The sequence below is a fragment of the Heterodontus francisci genome, chromosome 18 (genome assembly GCF_036365525.1).
Source record: "Heterodontus francisci isolate sHetFra1 chromosome 18, sHetFra1.hap1, whole genome shotgun sequence".
Taxonomy (NCBI): domain Eukaryota; kingdom Metazoa; phylum Chordata; class Chondrichthyes; order Heterodontiformes; family Heterodontidae; genus Heterodontus; species Heterodontus francisci.
In genome coordinates this window covers 70182419-70203427 of record NC_090388.1, presented here as the reverse complement: position 1 = coordinate 70203427, position 21009 = coordinate 70182419, and the positions used below count along the sequence as shown (strand labels likewise).

The following is a 21009-nucleotide window of genomic DNA, read 5'->3' as shown; positions in this document are numbered from 1 at the left end:
ATACACTGTGGATTTCAGATTGCCACTAAATTGCAACCCTGAAAGTGGAGATGACAGACAGTTCTCAGCCCAATGAGGATGTCTTTTGGTTTGAAAACAAGGCGACTCCTAAATAGTGAAGAATGCTGTGATCCCTTCACTCGGCACCGGTTTAACACTAAGTCATACAGATCAGAAGGTCCTGGGTTGGAATCCAATGAATAGTGCCATGGAACGTTTTATATCTACCTGAGAGGACAGACGAAGCCTCAGTTCCAAGTCTGATCTGAAAAATGGCACCTGAGACTGCAGCAGACATCAGAACAGCACCGGATTGTCAGCCTAGATTATGTAAAGTCTCTGGAGTGCGACATGAACCCATAACCATCGGTCTCAGAGGTGGGAGTGCTACCACTGAGCCAAGGCTGACAAGGATGAGGGATACCACTATTTAAAGAACAGCAGGCGTCCTGGCCAATATTTATCCCTCAACCAACATCACTGAAACTGATTACCTGGCTTATTCATTCATTGCTGTTTATAGGACCTTGCAGTGATCAAAAGAGTTCAACTTCACAACCTCAAGCTCTTCCAGGTTAACTAATGCAGGGCTCATAATATATATGTATATTTATATAATCACAGCTCTAGGGACACAGCTAGAATGGAGATAATAATGTGGTCCTGGTTAATGGTGGCAGGACCAATGAACTTTGGTGGCTGCAAGTTCAGAGCTGACCTTACAATATAATGAGGTCAATGCGTTTACAGAATAGTACAGCACTCCCAGCATGTAACTCACGATGAAAGGAGCAAACTGGAATCAAGGGGCAGCTTGTCTGGTACCAGCAACTCTTAAAGGGCAGTTGGTTGATGTTGTTATGACCAGGTGAGTAAGAGGTCTAGGGTTCCCTTTCAGCCTTCACCTGGTCTTACTGTAACAGGGTTTAATTTTTAAACACACCGTGTTTTTAGCTCCCCCTTGGTGAATCCTTGTTCACTGCTTTCCAATTATAAGGCAAAGAAACCAGCACAAACAGGCTTTCTTAGGTTTAAAGAAGAAAAGTTGAAGTGTATTAAACTTAAACTCTAATTCAGTTAACACCTACGGATACACAACGCTCCCACGCTAGCATGTGATACACACATGCAAATAGAGACAGAAAAGAGCAGAAGAAAAATAAAGTGGAAAAGTTTGAGGCAATATCTGAAGAGTTGTTGTTATGGTTCTTCGAGCTGTAGAGTCCTTGATTGTAGGTAGATCTTGCTTTTCGTTGGGGCCCTGTATTCTTCTTAAACCTTGTTTGCTGTAGGAGACTTTTCTCTCATGAGGTTCATGTTTCTTCAGTGAATTCAGAGGCTTGTGAGAAAGAGATGGGAGCAGACAGGAGAGGCTGTGGTGAGCCAGCTAGGAGAGGTCTTTTCAATCCAGGAGCAAATAGCTTTCTGCCGGCTCTCAGTTCAAACTGTACAATTCAGAAAAAAGCCCCAGACTGCCAAGCAGGTTAGTCATGTGACTAACTGGTTTGACCACATCTGTTTGTGGATTGTATTGGAACAGGGGATAGCTCCTTTGTTCCAAGCACTGTCTGTTAATATGCAAAAATGTCTTTCCAGCCAGGGGCCTGGCAACCCCTTGTCACAGGCCTTCTCTTCTTCCCAGCAACAATTTGGAAACTTAAAGTCCATGTGGCGAAATTTATGTGCCTCATTCTTGGCAGGTGGGGGCCTGCATGACAATGTGAATCCTTCCCTGTGACCAAGGAGCAGAATTGGCTGCAGCAAAGCCATGAGACAGAAAGCCATCATTCCAGGATGCAGCTTTGAGAACGTCTGACTAGTTTCAGTAGTATAAGCAGCAAGGGACAAATTACTGGGTCACTATAAGGTTACTTGTCACTGGAAGAAAGATGACCTAACATGGATGATAGGCAGCCTCCATTTTATATGAACAATGAATGATTATTCAAGTATTGAGAACACATTATGGAGTGATCTATTAATTGCATTATTCCTGGGAGTTCATGAGCTTGGGGCTGCCAGGTGTATGGGGCTTCACTGTCACTGGTGCTCCTCAATCATGTGATGCTGCAATGGACACACAATAGGCCTCAGTACCCAATAAACGGCACCCGTGCCAGGTCATGCCAGGTGTGTATCAATGCTACCTAAACCAAGCATCGCATTATCGGTCTCAATACGCTCATGCACAATTTATTACTGAGTTGTAGACATAGCACCTATTGTGCCAATGTTAACTGCACGTAAGCAACTCGAATTCTAATTCTCTAATTCTACCTCCCTACTCAGGAGATTTACAAGAATATTGTCAGGGCTTGAAAGTTGTAGCTATGAGGAAAGGTTGGATCAGCTAGAGTTGTTTTCCTTAAAACAGAGGTGGCTGAGGGGTGACTTAATTGAGGTGTACAAAATTATGAGGGGCCTAGATAGAGTAGATAGGAAGGACCTGTTTCCCCTAGTGGAAAGGCCAATCACCTGAGTCGCAGGTTTAAGGTGATTGGTGGAAGGATTAGAGAGGATATCAGGAAAAACTTTTTCACCCAGAGGGTGATGGGTGTCTGGAATTCACTACCAGGAACGTTGGTGGACGCAGAAACCCTCAATTCATTTAAAAGGTACGTGAATATTGCTCTGGATCAAGGCTACAGACCAGGTGCTGGAAGTGAGACTAGATTGGGCGGCTAGTTTTTTTTTGGCCGGTGCAGACACAATGAGCTGAATGGCCTCCTTCTGCGCCATACTTTTTCTATGGTTCTCCCATACCCTTCATTTTTTTTCCTTATTCACCCATTTATTTAATTCCACAGCCCACATCCTCACCTACACAAAATCCTGCACTCCCAATAGCCTCATCTTTGCCAAGCTCCATTGGCTCCCCATATACAAAATACTTGGTCCTTATTTTCAATTCCCTCCATGGCCTTGTCCAACTATCTCAGCGATCTCCAGCCATACTTACTTCACCACATTCTCTTTATACTCTCCTCTATTCTATCATCTGTAGCTGCTCTTCTCTGCCCTTTGGAACTCCTTTCCTAAATACCTGTACTTTATCATCTCTTCAAAAACCTAAATAAAACCTCCTCAACCATGCCTTCAGTTTCTTATCTTAACTTATTTTCCTTGCTACTTATCACCCCATGCATTAGGCATGCTACAGAAATGTATGCTGTTGCAGCACTAAGCTAAGCTCATGCCTCCTTCATAGAAGAAGTGGACTTGATCCAGGATGGAATGGATCCAATGAGCTGAATGGCCTTTTCTCAGGTCATTATCTTACTAATTTATTGACCAGTTTTGAGTACTTCTATTCCAGGGTGAATCCATCAGCCCAGCCTCTCGACTGAGAATACGGGACCGTAGGATCACTACTTTAGATCCTTGTGTGACAGTCTCTACTCTAGTGAACACAGTTCTCATTTTTCAAGTCTCTCACTATACAATATCCTCTTTTCCCAGGTTTGATCCCAGTAGATCTATGTGGCACTGTTTCCAGTATGCATTCTACAATGAGGTGCCCAAAGCTGCATACAATATCCAATTGTGGCCTCGTCAATGACTTGTATTCATTCATCAACACCGTCTTGCGTTTAATCTAAGTTCCTCTCTAGAAATGCTTTTGCCTTTTTAATGGATTTTTTTTGCCAACACTTCCAGTTTTCCAAGATCTGTGCATTTCCATCCCAGAATCTCTGCTCCTCCTCTCATTGAATCATAGAATGGTTACAGCACAGAAGGAGGCCATTTGGCCTATCATAACTGTGCTGGTTCTATGCAAAGGCAAAGCTGGTCCCACTTCCCTGCCCTTTCCTCAAAGCCTTGAAAATTTTTCTCTTCAGATAATTGTCCAATTCCCTTTTGAAAGCCACGATTGAATCTACCTCCACGCACTCTCAGGCAGTGCATTCCAGATCCTAACTACTCTGCATAACTACATTTTTCCTCATGTCACCTTTGCTTCTTTTGCCATTCACCTTAAATCGGTGACCTCTGGTTCATGACCCGTTTGCCAATGGCAACAGTTTCTCTCTGTCTACTCTGTCTACCTGTTCATGATTTTGAACACCGCTATCAAATCTCCTTTCACCCTTCTCTTCTCTAAAGAGAACAGTCCCAGTGTCTCCGATCCAACCACGTAACTGAAGTCACTCATCCCTAGATGCATTCTCATAAATCTCTTCTGCACCTTCCCGAATGCTTTCACATCCTTCCTAAAGTGCATTGCCCAGAATTGGGTACAATACTCCTATGTTTTATAAACTTATATAACTTACCATAACTTACTTGTTTCTGTACTCTATGGGCTGAATTTTATAGAGCCCTCCACGTCGGGAATGGTGGCAGGGGTGAGGGGGCATGAAGATCGCTCCAGATGAGGCACGGCACCGACCTCACCACCATGAGGGCCGGCCTGATCTCAACCGAGGCGGAGAGGCCTCGTGGCGGCCCCCCCTCCCCGCTGCCTGGCGACGGGACCACAATTTACATATTTAAATAAATTACCATTACATGAATTAATGAAGGTCCCATCGCCTCCTGATTTGCGGCCGCGATTTTCTCAGTGCAGGAGAGGGGGAGTGGGGTCAAACTTACCTGATTGGTCAAGGGGGTGATGGGAAGGGGTAAAGGACAAAGGTTCTGAACTTTTGGCGGGGGTGGGGGGTGGGGAGAAGATCATATATTCAAGGTAGGTATTCCGGGGGTGGGGGAAGGACAGGAATGACGTGTAATGCTATTGAGGGGGGTGGGTGGGAGAGGGGCTGGAAAGATTTTTAAGATTATTTATAATAATGTTTAAAGCACTTTACCTGTAAAAATGGCGCTGGCACCTGTGCAGTGGCGCCAGATGCTGTTGCCAGAGATGGCTCGCCCACTTTCTCCACGTCATTGGTAGGGGGGTGGCGGCTCCGCGATGTGCGCCCCGTGTATGCGGCCCACCATTTTTTCATCCGCCGCCTATCTCAGTGGCGGCCTATGGAATCCAAGCCAATGCGTCTATTCATAATGCCAAGGATCCCAGAATCCCATATTCCTTATTAACTGCTTTCTCAACCTTCCCTGCTACCTTCAATTAAAGCCTGGCTACCCGTCCCGAACCCGACCAAACCCGACTGTGTGTGTCAGGCTTGGGTCGGGTCGAGTCTATATTCTCTGTCCAGCATTCGGGCTCAGGTAGGGTCAGGCTGGACTGTACTGTTTTGTTTTATTTTCTCTTTAATCTACATTTTTTAATGTTTCAATATGTGTTTGATACTTTCGGATTGGGTCGGGCATGAGAAAAAATTGCAGCTCTTGGGCCCGGGTCGGGTTGGGGTTGGCTGTTGTCGGGTCGGGCCCGGGTCAGGTTTTAATTTTATGCCCGAGCCAGGCTTTACCATCAATGACTTGTGCACATTTACCCCTAGGTCCCTCTGCTCCTGCACTCCCTTTTGAACTGTACCCTTTATTTTATATTGCCTCTCTTCATTTTTCCTACCAAAATGTTATCAGTTCACATTTCTATTAAAATTTCATCTGCCACATGCCCACCCATTCCACCAGCCTATGTCCTCTTGAAGTCTATCACTAACCTCCTCTCAGTTCACAATACTTCCAATTTTTGTGTCATCTGCAAATTTTAAGATTGTGCCATGCACACCCAAGTCATTAATACATATCAAAAAAAGCAGTGGTCCTAATACTGACCTCTGGGGAACCCCACTGCATTCCTTCCTCCAGTCTGAAAAACAACTGTTCACCACTACCCTCTGTTTCCTGTCACTCAGCCAACTTCGTATCCATACTGCCACTGTCCCTTTTATTCTATGGGCTTTAACTTTGCTAAGAAGCCTGTTATGTGGCACTTTTATCAAGCGCCTTTTGGAAGGCCGTGTATACCATATCAACCACATAACCCTCATGAACCCTCTCAGTTACCTCATCAAAAAACTCAATCAAATTAGTTAAACGTGAGATTTTTACCACAGAGACTTTTACCATTTAGGTTATATTCGCTCATCTTTTGCACAAAATACATTACCTTACATTTATCTGTATTGGATAGAATTCTATGTACTTTGTGAGGCTTGTTAGACCTCATTGGTTTTGGCCACTTAACATCAGGAAAGATAAAGTGACCTTGGAAGGGGTACAGCACAGATTCAACAGAATGATAGTAGAACGTAAAGGGTTAAGTTATGACAACAGATTGCATGAAGTTGGCTTGTTTTTCTTTGAGTTTAAAAGGTTGAGGCATGATTTAATCAAGGTATTTAATATGCTAATAGGATTCGATAAGGTATGTAGAGAGAAATTATTTCCTCTGAAGGGGGAATCCAGAACAAGAATCTTAAAATTAGCATTAGGCCCTTCGGGAGTGAAGTCAGGAAGCATTTTTTAACACAAAGACTGGTAGAAATCTGGAACTATTGCCCCAAAAGGCTGTGGATGATGGAACAATGGGAATTTTCAAGACTGAGATGGATAGGTTTGTGTTGGGTAAGGGTATCAAGTGATTATGAAACCAAGGTGGGTAAACAGAGTTAAGGTGCAGATTAACCATAATATAACTGAATAGTAGAGCAGACTCGAGAGAATGGATGGCCTACTCCAATTCCTATGTTCTTACTGCAGTTTCTTGCATTCATCCTAACAATTTGGTCTGCCAATTTGCTTCATAAAGCTACTTCTTATATCACGACCACAGCCATTTATTTTAAAACTGCATGGCTGATTTGTGAAAATATTAAATTCATTAGGTTGGTGCCCATGCAGTTTTTAATTTTCATGACTTCTTTTCAGTTCTCCACAGGTCATGCAGCACAACCCAGCCTAGGGAGCAAGCAAGTTACAGGCTTCCAGGCCTCAGTCAATGCTACTCTTTATCCAATAAGTACACGAGAGCACCCCTGAGTAGATCGCAGTCAGATATACCCTCTCATTGATATAGTGTCTAGATATTGCCTGGTGACCCCAACTCAACAGCATACATAGTCATGGGCTTCCACCAGCCCTAACACTGTGCTACAGCACATTGATTTATATGGAGTGACATTCCTTAGGTGAGTATTCACATTTGTTCAGCATTTTGTACCATACTTTTAACTCCTTAAATCTTTACTCACTTCGCTCCATTCACTGGCTGTCCATTCAGGGCAGGAAAATTCATTGCAGCTCTGAGATATGACATTCTGATGCTCACTGCACTCTCGGTTAACAAGGTGTCTGCCAAGGTTGTTCATGCAGTATGCCTCCCGAGTCCTTGTACCACTGCCACAGGTTTTCGAACACTGAGAAAACCAGAAGACCTATCATTGAGGTTGTACGCAGGAATGTACGACTAAGACCAATATAATAAATTAGAAATACAATATTATTCTCCTTTTTCCATGAGTAGTCCTCCTTCTTTCTGCATGAATTTAATTTTAATACATCTAGATGTTACTTATATTATTGCATGCACTGTTTTATGAATATCAGGCAATATGAATTATCGTCAAGTTTCTCCTTTTGAAGTGCACATTTTCAGAATGATACTGACTTCAGAGCATGGATTTCCTGATCACCGTTCTTTAAATGTTGGTGGTAACACATTCAATACGTGTTACCGCAGGTGTTAACAAAACACTGATCACAAAATCCAGACTCTTCTGTCTACAGGGTAAGGCAGAGTCCAACCGTTACCTGCGACCAGGATGTATAATGCCAACTAGTCTTGTGACAGTCACCATGGCAGGGCTCTCTGCTGGGAGGCTTTGGCTGATCTCTACAGTATCTGTCATCCATGGGCTCACTTGGTCCTTTACCGTGGGTATACTTCAAACAGTGAACATCCTGCGTTCTGTACCCAGGTCCACACTGTGCCGTACATTCACTCTTACCTACTGTGTGCCACCTAGAATCAGAGCAGAACTACTTATATTTTAAAGTCAATCGTTTTTAATTCCATCAAGAAGCGCTTATTCTTTGAAACATCCATAAAAATATGATTTTTTTTTCATCAGATGGTTTTCGGTGCTCATCAAGGTGAGGACTGTGTGGCAGAACTAAACCAATCTTTTCCAGTTTGTTCCACCAAGTGTTAGCACTGAACAGTCACACCTAGAACAGCTGGATATCAATGGACGGACAATCGGTTGGGCAGGGGAGATTTTCAACTTCCGCCCAAAATGGGTTTAAGTTAGTTGAGCAGCCAATGTGCCTGCCAAAATCAGGAGGTCTTGTCCATTTTCAGGATTGGCAAACTGCAGGCCCAAATGGAAATTCCATCAGGAGAGCCTCTGGTTGCCGAGGTGCCCCTCCCACCCCATGATATTCCACTGCCAGCCACCCGTTTTTCAGGCTTAACATGGGTTGCCGGCAGTTGAATACCACCCTTAACGTGCTTTAGCTTCAACAGAGCACCCACACACTGCAACTGTGTAACATTTCCTTCTCACACATCAGCCACTCTCTGTGGCTTTCCTGAATGAACAAATCCACTGAGTGCAAACTTAAGGCTTCCTTCTGCTGTGGGCCTTTACCCATTAGCAACTGGGTTGAGACTTTAACCCTGCTGAGGTCAGGTTAAGTTTGTCCTAAAGATGAAGAGATATGGGGAGTAGGGAGAAAGGGGGTAGAAGTTTTACAATGTGCTCCCAGTGCATGTTTGGAGCGCAAGTCAAGCACAATACCAGGCAATGACTTTCCACCAAATAAAATTACACTTTAACCCCAATGTAGTGATTCACTGCTCCATTTGGTAGCCTACCGAGCAGTGGATTTTAGGTAAAATGCTACATGTAAGATTGACTCTTCAAAATAACAATCTCCTTCCTTTACCTTGAGCTTAACGGTTTCAACATTCAATATCATTAGGGGCCCTCTTGTTCAGTGCATCATCACCCTTGACTCATTGCCACTTCTGTTCAAGGATGATTGTGAATAAGGATGTATGTTAATGGTAACATAGCCCCCATGACTCCCCACGCAGTGGATACTCGATCTCACACGTGTTGTCAAACAGTGACCTTGGCTGGAAATCAGAAGTGAATTGTTGAAATTCTGTTCCACAGAGACCAACTAAACACTGCTTTTTTTTTTTTTACCTTAGTTCACATTCTGTGTTGCACAGCTCATTGTCTGTGGCTGGGCGATGCAAATGTTCACATCTTTGGTCAGAAACAACCAAGTGATCACTCTTACGCACACAGACAACCTTTCTCCTCCGTTCCCCTAGAACAGGTGAAAGAAGATCAGTACACTCATTCTTGTATTTTAGAGAGAATCTAGTGTCTATTCGGAAGCAAGTCTGATGTTTTAGTTTACAGTATTGTGCAGGCATGTTCTCTCAATATGATAGATTTTTTCAATCTATTCTTTGACATACAGAACAATGGTCTGATTGTAACAAAATAATTCTACAAAGACACACTGAAAAGAAGTGAAGTTCACTCCTCCCCAATATTAAGGAGGATTGGGTGCAGTACAAATAGAGAGGAATGGTGGTGTAGTGGTAATTTCAGAATAGGTTATACTACACATCATGCAACCTGGATAGAAGCTCTGATCTTTGGCAAATCTGGATGCATGCCACACCTCCCCCCTCAAATAAATCCTGTAGTTTGGACACTTTGCGCTGGATTTTATGTTCCTGCCGCCAAAAATGGCGACCCGCACGTGCATGCCGCGAGCCGCCATGCCTCCACGATCTAGCGCGCGGCGACTCGTTCTAAATGCAGGACAGTCCCCCCCCACCCACAATCACATGCAGGGGGCAGCCTCAGCGATGCCATCAATGATGTCACCTGTTTCTGCACAGGCGCTGGTGCCCTTTTTAAAGGGCTGCTAGGCCTGCGTTAACAGAAGACAGTTAGCCCCACCCCCCAACAACACCAAAAATAAATGTTTGGCCTGTTGCCCTCCCACAATACACTGAAATTGCAGAGGTCAGCCCTTTCCCCCCTCCCTACACTAAAAATGCTCTGATTCCCCCTTCCCCACCTTGGTGGCGCCAGCTTTCCCTGGACGGAAAAGTGAAGGCGTGTGAGTGCTGCCCATCGCACTAACGATCTGGAACAGAAGGTAAGATCGTGGGGAATTGGATTTAAATAAATGCATAGAGTTTATTTTAATATTTAAAGTCAGATTCCGTCACCAGGTGGTGGGGGCGCCATGGAGCCTTGCCGCCACCAGGAAGAATGAGCCCGGCAATCCCGGCGTTGGGCTCCATGGCGGGCCACTGCCAGTGCGATCTTCCAGCAACACCCTCCCCTCGCCACCCCCATCCCCTGCCATGGAGCCTGACGTTTGGAGCTGAACAAAATTCAGCCCTTTATTTGTATTTTCCAGCATTTTGCAGTATGCTTTTTAGAAGCATAACTATATTCTGATGCATAATCTACTTCATTGAGGTTAGGAAAGTACCAAGTTTGATCTCTGCCAGCACTGTTTTAGGACTGTGGCAATTGGCCTCAGTATTTCTCATTTTTGAAAAAGAAATCAGCCAGGATTTCCCCTGCTGGAAGGTCATATTTGGTGATCAGGTGAGAAGAGAATCCTTCCATGGTTGAATGGCCCACCCAGTACTCAGAGAGAAGAAAAATAATCACATAGCAAGGTACTGGAAAATGTCTCTGATTCCTTTGTAACTATAGCCAGAAAGGAATCAATGCCTTCAAGAAAGGAGGATGGGAAAATAAATTGAAGAAGAATTTGCTAAGATGTGTCTTTGCCTCCATGCCCTCATTGTAATATTGTCAGAAAAGTTGTACATAAATTCAAAGTTAGTCACTTCAAGACACAACTTAATAAGATCAGATAATCCTGCTTTCTCCACACTGTGGATAGATTGGCAGCACAATGTTAACGAGCTATTTTAAACAGTCTAAACACAGTTATGAGAGAAAAGGATGGCACCAACTGCATCGAGCAAAGTGGAATCAGTCACTGGGAAGCTCCTAATTTGCCTACAAAATTCAGAAGGGTCCTTAGTTGCTTGTCATAAATGCAATTTTACAGTGAAGATATTTACATACTGGCTGTGTGATCAAACTTAAAGGAGAACAGACTTCATGAGTAAGTGTCCAACAGTAATAACTGAACAGAAACTGAAATATCGTAAATCCCTTTAATGTTACGTGTAAAGAACATAAATATACAGTTTAATGTAATGCATAAGTTAGAGCAACGGATGTAATAAAACACAGAGGCTCTGAAATGATTTGGGTGATCCCCTGGTCTACTGTGACAACTGTTGCAAAAGACTGATAAAAGTCCCAGGGAAATGCTATCCATTTCACAAAGTCAGTCTCGTATTAAGGCAACAGCTAAATCTTATTTTTATATCAAACCCACTTTGCGATTCAAAATGAAATGTAAGTAACAGGTTGGCGTTTACCTTGGCACAGTCTGTTGCACTCTTGCCATGAACCATTTGGATCCCAAACAAATTGCTCTAGTTGATCCTCTATGGGTATATTAAAAGAGTAACGCACATCGGGGTTGTACAAATTTCCAACAGATAAAACCTAGCAGGATTTAAAAGAAAGCAATTTGTGAATATTGTCATGCAGGCCCCCACCTGCCAAGAATGAGGCATATTAATTTGTCACATGGACATTAAATTTCAAATTGCTACTGGGAAGAAGAGAAGGTCTGTTTCAAGGACTGGCGGACCTTGGCTGGAAAAATACCTTTACGTATTAACAGACAGTGCTTGGAAAGGACAAATGACCATTCTCTGACATATAATACACAGAGCCAAGACATGGCCAGACCAGTTAGTCACATCACTACACTGCTTGGCAACCTGGGGGTTTCTGAATTGTACAGTTTGAACTGAGAGTCTGCAGAAAGCTGTTTGTTCCTGCATTGAGAAGACCTCTTCTGGTTGGCTCACCACAGCCTCTCCTGTCTGCTCCCATCTCTTTCTCACGGAACTCCAAAACCCATTGAAGACACATGAACCCCAAGAGGGAAAAGTCTCCTACAGTGAACAAGGTTTAAGAAGAATACTGGGCCCCAACACAAAGCATGATCTACCTACAATCAAGGACTCTACAGTGAGCTCGAAGAACCATAACAACTCTTCAGATATTGCCTCAAAGTTTTCCACTTTATTTTTCTTTTGCTCTTTTCTTCTCTATTTGCATGTGTGTATCGCGTATGCATGCTAGCATGGGGCATGGCATGTATCCATAGGCATCAACTGAATTAGAGTTTAAGTTTAATAAATTTCAACTTTTCTTCTTTAAACCTAAGAAAGCCTGTTTGTGCTGGTTTCTTTGCCTTATAATTGGAAAGATTCACCCAGGGGGAGCTAAACCCTGTTGCAGTAAGACCAGGTGAAGGCTGAAAGGGAACCCTAGATCTCTTTCTCACCTGGTCATAACAATAGCAACTCATGTTAAGATGCTGTGCCTTTAACGACAAGTGCTAATTAGTGCTCCTAAAATAATGGTTCGAATAACTCGTAGGCACACATAGGAATTCCTGATATGCAGTCTTGACAGAGGAAGTTCTTCTCTGGAAGGATGGAGGCAGAGAATTACCATTCATAAATAAATAATAAGGTACTGCACTGTCAGAAAAGTCCTACCTGCAAAATCAGCTCTTCCTCAATTCGATCAGTGCAGTTAATACGCTCCACGTCATTATCTGAGCCACTGTATTCAATCGTGGTTCCCTGCACACTTATTTCTCGTTTAAACATGCTCACCACAAAATTTCCATTCAGGATGAAATTACCTTGACTGTCAGATAACGCTAAAGCACAGACCAGAAATATTCCATTAGGAAAGTAGTGTTGAAATTAAGCAGATAGATCACAAATTGTACAAAGATCAGCTTTTATTACTTTCGTCCATGGAAAATGTTGGAACCTCTGTGTTGTGAATGAGATCCTTATGGCATTTTTCAAAAATGTCTCAAAGTGCTTTGCACGAAACTAATTACTTAGGAAGTGCAGTGACTGTAACTATATAGGCAAATGCAGCAGCTATTTTATGTCTGGTGATATCTGCAAGAAGTAGTGAAAGTGAGGTGAGAAACAAGTTACTATAACTTTTCGGTGGTTGATGCTGCCTGAGGGAGAAATGTTGACTGTGACATCTGATCTCTTCTTATGGTGTAGGATCTTCAATGTCCATTTAAACTATTGAAACAGCAGACGAGACCTTGATTTAACATCCAACACGTCTGCTGATGCAGTACTCCTTCAGTATTGGATTGGGATGCCAGTCTACTTTATGTGAAGTCTGGACTAAAGCTTGATCCCACAACTTCTGATTCAGAGTGTTACCAACTGAACCAAGCTGACACAGAAACAAACTCTCTGGCAATCCACTACATAGCAATCAAGGCTATCTCAGATTTCACCACATCAAATAAGAAGGAAAATTCCTCTGCAGAACTCATTAGCTAAACCAACTAACTCATTTCACCAAAAGAATTCCCAAGAACAACAGCACTAATTCTAAATGAACCAATAAACTAATGTCTTGGTAGAACATCAGCCTTTTTGAAATACATATATAAATCAAGATTTAGAATAACATAAGCTCAGCATTCAGACAATCTCTATGAGCTGCTCTAGCTTGATGTTATGGCTTATGACATTATGCAAACTCATAATTACTGCCTCCTGACCCCATTCCTAGGTGACTAGCAGGCCTCCCGTGGCATTGCTCATGGCTCGTCAGAGGTTGAGCCCTTGTGATGGGGGAGGATTGCTGAGGTGTGATAAGGGAGTGATAAGGGCTCCCACTTCTTTGAAGAATTTGGGAAAACGTTATTAAGAGAGTTTTCAAAGACCTTGTTGTACATGCTCTTCAAATGGTTCTCGGAAAATAGTGTTTTCTTTTGCCTCTGCAAATAGATAAATACATACATTTTCTCCCTTCATTCACAAATACATAGATAAGTGAACCTCCGAATGATGATGGGAGATCAGCTCTTTAACCTTGCTGTCCATTGTTTAGGGCATGGGACCTTACTGCTAGGGCCAAGAAATACATAAATTTAAGAAAAGATTAAATTAATTTGCATTGTTCCTGCTTTACTAAGTATCTCTGTAACTACTTAATGTGACTAAAAGGTTCTACTTAAATAAGCTTGCTTAAATTCAGAACTTTTATTCAAGACCTCTCTCTGAAAATTTGAATAACGATAAGATTTAAAAAAAAACTCTAGGAAATTCCTCTCTGATCCCCTCAGGTGATTGAAACCAGTCCAGGGGTTTACGGACCAAGCGTTATCTGTAAAGCCAGTTCCGTATACTGCAAGAGCAAGTCATGAACCAGTCCAAATCTCTCTGGAAGGCATACATAGAGTCAGCACCTACCACACCAGCCAGCTGAGCCATTAAACTGAGGTTCAATCTGCCGGTTGAGGTTGATGGAAAAATAAATCCCACAACAATATTTGAAGAACAGCAGTTCCGCAGATGTCCTCTCTCAGTCGACATTACCAAAACAGATCAACTGGTCATTCATGTCAAATGCAGTTTATAGGATCATGTTGTGCTTAGACTGGCTGCTGCATTTGCTTACATAAGTGTGTGCAGGTTTGTATGTATCCATGTCATGGGATGTGGGCATCACTGGCAAGGCCAGCATTTATTGTCTAAACTTTTTTTTTTAAAAAGGGATGGGCAATAAATGCTGGCCTTGCCAGCAATGCCCACATCCCATGAATGAATTAAAAAAATGTGCCTACATACATATGTTTGTACACATATGTGCATGTCTGTGCGTGTGTACCTGTACGTGTGTGTATATGTGCGTGCACGTATGTGTGTGTATTTACATCTGTGTGTGCATGTGCACACACCTCTGGTCATGAGGTAGAATGCGGGCTAGCTGTGATATTGTGTGTTTTACTAGCTTTTGATGCTCATGGTCTTGGTTAATACATGAATAATACCCGGACAGAGTGCAGAGGCTGGCTGTCGCCTTTGGACCACCCTCCCCCCCCCCCCCCCCCCTCCAGACCAATCAAGAATCAACATCTTTAGGAAGCGGACCAAACAAAAAACAAAACTGAAGCTTTTCTTTGCCAGGTGAAAAACAACATTTGCTTTATTAGATACTATAGATTACACTTTTCCTTGTTAACTTGGCAAAATGTTGAATTCGGCAGTGCACATCATAGGTAGTGTGAGGCCTCTAACCCTAACGGAGCTTCTTTTCAGCAATGACACAAATTTGGGAAGATCCAATATTCTTAGAGAATGAAACTGCATTTCAGATTTCAAAGAGGAAAGTAAAGTTTTCTTATGGGATAATAGCCTGTAGAGCAAGTCAACTTTCCTCAAGATTGTAATCTCTGAATAGAATGGGAGTTGGCTGAATTGTTAAAGGTAAAGTGGATCATGATACCCTACTCCAGAGAGCTGAAGACTACAACACACCAAATAAATAAACCATAATAATTCTTCTCAGAATGCTCACCAAGGTAGTTGTCATCTTCTGGCTTCCCTGAATAGCTATGCTGCCGTACATCAATATTAGTTGCTCCTGAAGGTATTCGTACTACAACATTATACCCTTAAAATAAATCAATAATGTTAGTACATGCAATGCAAAAGATAATCTCTTCTATTAACATCCACAACACAAGCCAAGATTTGATCTTTAACAAATTGGAATTTTAGCCCCCGCCAGAGCCGGGAATGTAGGTGGGCGGGTGCAGAATTTCGCACCACCGGCCGGTGTGCTGGTTCCCCGGCTCCATCCCAATCCTGTGCCATTTTCCCAGAGGTGGGATGGGGAAGGGGGGTGGGGGGGGGGGGGGCAGGGCTACCTGCCTGCATGTGGCAGGTAGCCAAACGCGATAGTTAATGGTCTATTGAAATCCAGGTTCCTGCCTCCAGTTTAGCTGCCTGGAGGCAGCTGTTAATCTGTTAATTGTGTTCCAATTGTTTGATTAAATGCAGGCAGGTAGAGGGTGTTAATTGGGGTCTTACTTGAGCACTTAGTAGTGAGACTGCTGGAGGCTTTTGAGTGAGGAGCTACATGTTTGTAATCCTTTGTACAATAAATGTGAAACTGAGTAAAGATAGGCTCCAGCATTATCCTTCCATAACAAACTTTCTGAACTTTAACAGTGGCCTCCCGGCAGCAGACCAGGAGGCCAGCATTCCTGGCAGGCTTTGAGGCCCACCCTGTCTGCCTAGGTGCAGCAGTTACAGGCCACTTGGCAAAGGGGATTCCCTCCCACCCCACCCCCACAGTGATAGTCTGGCTGCAAAGGCCATTTTTTAATTTAATGTTTATAGATGTTAGAGAGAGGCCTGCTCCATTTTGAGACGCCCTCTCCCTTACTTACCTGCCATGGCATCCTGCTGCTGCTTTCAAGCTGGAAGGCCTCTAACTGGCCCTCTAGTTCGAAAGCTCGCCCATCATCCTTAATTGGACAGCGAGCCTACACACTGGCCATTAATTGACCACTTTGAGGAAAATTACATTAATTGACTGTTTCCCACACAGTGAGGGCTTCTGACCCCCATTTGAGCTGATGCCGGGGTCCTGAAGCCTGCTGGGAAAATCCTGCTTCACATTGCATTTGTTTTTTAATCTTATGCTCTGACCAAGCTGCTGCAACTTTCTCAACAACAGCAACAACTTGCATTTACAGAGTCCAGCTTGAGGGAGTACTGCTTTGACAGAGTACTTAACTCAGGGAATTTGGTGAGTGAGAGAATTCAGCACAGTGAGGGAAGAGGTGCTGTTCTGGTCTTTTACCAAAACACGGAGCAGTCCGAGTGAGGGACCGGGAGACAGTGAGACCTGGAAGCAGTTCTTGATAATAGTCTAGAAAGTAAAGGCATGGCAGGGAACCTCAGCCCTGTGGAACGTACATCCTGTGCCACTGGATCTATAACTTCCACCTGAGCAGGCAAATGGTACCCCAGTTTAACGTCTCACCTGAAAGACTACTTCAGTATTGCACTGGAGTATCAACCTAAATTTTGTACTCAAGTCTCTGGAGTAGGACTTGAACCCAAAACCTGCTGATTCAGAGATGAGTGTGCTACCGTGAGCCACAGCTAACATTTGAATTTATATAGCACCTATTTTTACTTAGTAGCAAAACGTCCCATGGCACTTCACAGAGATATTAGTCAAAATGGATGCAAACCAAAGAAGGACATATTAGGAGTATGCGTCACCTCACCTCTTTCCAGCTCTGTAATTTCTTTGAGCAATACAACTCTCCAGAAAAAGCTGGATTTTTGCACATCCTCCCTCCATTTGGTGGTCATACATGCAGTCACCTTGGTCTCACACTTTGGACTTCCCTCCCTAAAACCCTCATGCAAACCTGCTTTAGTTCAGCAATTCTGTGCACATCTGAAAGACTCCAATTCAGCTTCAAATTACTGATCAGGTTATTCTTGTAGATACTTAACTTCAAGAGACCATCAATAAGTCCAATGGCATCTTCCATGAACAACTTCATTTGAGCACTTCACCCTTCCCTCTCGCCACAAGCCATCAGCTTCTTCAGAAAGAGGTTTAACCCTGGTCCTGTCACCATGAACCTCTCACTGTAATATATAAAACTGTATGACCCTCAATGGATACAACAAAGCCTATGGGCCCTGACAACCTTCCTGCTGTAATACTGAAAACTTGTGCTCCAGAACTAGCCATGCTCCTAGCCAAGCTGTTCCAGTACAGCTACAACACTGGCATTTACCCGACAATGTGGAAAACTGCCCAGGTATGTCCTGTCCACAAAAGCAGGTCAAATTCAGTCTGGCCAATTACCACCCGTTAGTCTACTTCAAACATCAGCAAAGTGATAGAAGGTGTTGTCAACAATGTGATCAAGCGGCACTTACTCAGCAATAACCTGCGCACTGATGCTCAGTTTCAGTTCCGCCAAGGCCACTCGGCTCCTGGCCTCATTACAGCCTTGGCCCAAACATGGACAAAAGAGCTGGATTCAAGAGGTAAGGGAGAGTTACTGCCCTTGACATCAAAGCAGCATGTGACCAAATGTAGCATCAAGGAACCCTAGCAAAATTGAAGTTAATGGGAATCGGGGGAAAACTCTCCACTGGTTGGAGTCATATCTAGCACAAAGGAAGATGGTTGTGGCTGTTAGAGGCCAAACATCTCTGCCCCAGGACATAGGTGCACTCGTTCCTCAGGATAGTGTCCTAGGCCCAACCATCTTCAGTTGCTTCATCACCTTCCCGACCAACATAAAGTCAGAAGTGGGGATGTTTGCTGATGATTGCACAGTGTTCAATATCATTTGTGACTCCTCAGATACTGAAGCAGTCCGCATGTAGCAAACCTAGACAACATTCAGGCTTGGGCTAATAAGTGGCAAGTGACATTCGTGTCACACAAGTGCCAGGCAATAACCATTTCCAACAAGAGAGAATCCAACCATCTTCCCTTGATGTTCAACTGCATTACCATTGCTGAATCCCCCACTATCAACATCTGGGAATTACCAATGACCAGACTCTTAACTGGACCAGCCATATAAATATTGTGGCTACAACAGCAGGTCTGAGGCTGGGAATTCTGTGGCGGGTGACTCACCTCCTGACTCCCCAAAGCGTGTCCACCGTCTACAAGGTACAAGTCAGGAGTGTGATGGAATACTCTCCACTTGCCTGGATGAATGCAGCTCCAACAACACTCAAGAAGCTCGACACCATACAGGACAAAGCAGCCCGTTTGATTGGCACCCCATCTGCCACCTTAAACTTTCACTCCCTCCACCACCAATGCACAGTGACAGCAGTGTGTACCATCTACAAGGTGCATTGCAGCAACAAGCCAAGGCTCCTTCGACAGCACCTTCCAAACCCACGACCCCTGCCACCGAGAAGGACAAGGGCAGCAGACACATGAGAACACCACCAACTGCAAGGTCCCCTCCAAGCCACACAACATCCTGACTTGGAACTATATCGCCGTTCCTTCACTGGGTCAAAATCCTGGAACTCCCTTGCTAACAGCACTGTGGATGTACCTACATTACATGGACTGCAGTGGTTCAAGAAGACAGCTCACCACCACCTTCTTGAGGGCAATTAGGGATGGGCATTAAATGTTGTCCTAGCCAGCAGCGCTCACATCTCAGGAATGAATTTTTAAAAATTGAGGAACTTATAAGCTGAGATTGAAGTGAGCTATGAAAGTGTGTAAACTTCAATCAAATGCAAAAACAATCACTTGGCACACAATTAAAATTAGCTTATGTTGTTCAGCATTCACTTCCAAAAATTTACATGTTTTTATGCTTATTTTGTACTGTAGTTTTCTATTTTGTCACAAAAACGTGCAATGCCGAATGATGTTTTTTTTAATACAGCAGCCAGAAACCTGAATTAAATTTTAAACATACGAACAAGGAGCATGAGTAGGCCACTCAGCCCCTCGAGCCTGCTCCGCCATTCAATAAGATCGGGGCTGATCTGATTGTAACCTTGCCTCCACATTCCCACCTACCCCCAATAACCTTTCACCCCCTTGCTTATCAAGAATCTATCTACCTCTTTGTTTAAAAAATATTCAAAGACTCTGCTTCCACTGCCTTTTGAGGAAGAGCGTTTCAAAGACTCACAACACTCAGAAAAAAATTCCTCCTCATCTCGGTCTTAAATGGGCGACCCCTTATTTTTAAAGTGACCCCTAGTTCTAGATTCTCCCACAAGGGAAACATCCTTTTCACATCCACCCTGTTAAGACCCCTCAGGATCTTATATGTTTCAATCAACTCGCCTCTTACTTTTATGAACTTCTAAAAAAGGAAAAAAGGAATAGATAAAAGGTGACTGCTAACAGCCAAGATGGCCACCACAATTTGCATCATTATACCCTACATTCCAATGCATTGAGATGGAGACGAGTTGTCTGCCCACTCCCCTCCAGAACAATGACCTGGGGAATTTTGAGTGAACTACCTGTCCTGCTCCCATCAACAAGACATTAAGGCAATCACTTGGGATATTAAAGTGGTGGAGACAAACCACTTAAACCTCATCACTTCAACAATGGGACCCTGGTTGAGAGAAGGGAATTTCTAGACATGAACTGATTAAGTTTCAAGAGGGAATACACACTGATAGCCATCATGTTGAATCACTGGGTGACAGTCATGTGACATGTGTGTTTAAGCTGGTGTTTTCTCTGCAGCAACCGAGACAAGCAACAAGGCACCAACAAGAGTAGACTCAAGTGGGGTCCCTCCTCTCTCCAGTCCACCTTGCAAGCTTTGAACCCTGCCTGCTGGCCATAACTACCTTGGCCTATTACTGCTGCAAACAGAAGCCCCGTGAAGGAACTCAATGGCATCACTGTCGCCAGGAGAACCACCGAATCAGCAGTCTACATCTGCAAACTAGAAGCCTCATGACCACCAAATTCAGCCTGAAGCCAGCCGAGTCATCAAACTCCACAGACTGTATACCCCTTATATTGCTCTGGACTCTAATCCAACCAATCTATCCTTCCCCATTCTGTAATCTATTTGTGTGTGTGTGTGTGTGTGTAAGAACCTCGAGTACGTGAGTGAGAGAAAGTTGGAGCGTAGTTTATTCTTTTACTTAGATCAGTTTAAGTACCATAAAGCTAACCTCTTTCTTTGTTAAACTCATTAAAACCTGTCCAATTGGTTCTTTTATGATCATAGGATGTAAATAGTTAAACATTTACTGAATTGGCAAGTATATCCACTTAAACAAAAGAAATAAACCTGCTGTGGTCAAACAAGGGGAGGGATAAGAGGGGAGCCTTCGACCCCTCCTCACCTGATCATAACAATTTAATTAACGTTAGTTAAAACTGCAAGAAACACATTGAACTGCCAGCATTTTACTATTCTTGAATGAAGACCATCTCCATTGAGGCGAACTATTGTGTTGCCATTTAAAGGCAGGGAACCATTCCCAATGTGACTAAACACATCTCCCAGTACTACAGCAACCTTCTTTTACTTTTACTTTGGGCAACTGCATTCAATCAGTGTGTATGCTGACCTTTCTATGAACCTCCATGTGTTCTCAGCAGCAGATGGGAACAAGAA

The 21009-nt window shown here is 43.5% G+C and overlaps 1 protein-coding gene across 1 annotated transcript in view; it reads right to left on the bottom strand.

Moving 5' to 3' along the window:
• LOC137379708 (A disintegrin and metalloproteinase with thrombospondin motifs 20-like) overlaps positions 1-21009 on the bottom strand; it is a 603896-nt gene that overhangs the window by 194416 nt on the left and 388471 nt on the right. The window contains exons 16-21 of the mRNA XM_068050948.1: positions 15408-15503; positions 12557-12723; positions 11357-11486; positions 9066-9192; positions 7663-7873; positions 7104-7268 (exon numbers count right to left, since the gene is read on the bottom strand). Of these exons, the coding sequence (XP_067907049.1) occupies positions 7104-7268; positions 7663-7873; positions 9066-9192; positions 11357-11486; positions 12557-12723; positions 15408-15503 (896 nt within the window). The remainder of the gene's footprint in view (positions 1-7103; positions 7269-7662; positions 7874-9065; positions 9193-11356; positions 11487-12556; positions 12724-15407; positions 15504-21009) is intronic.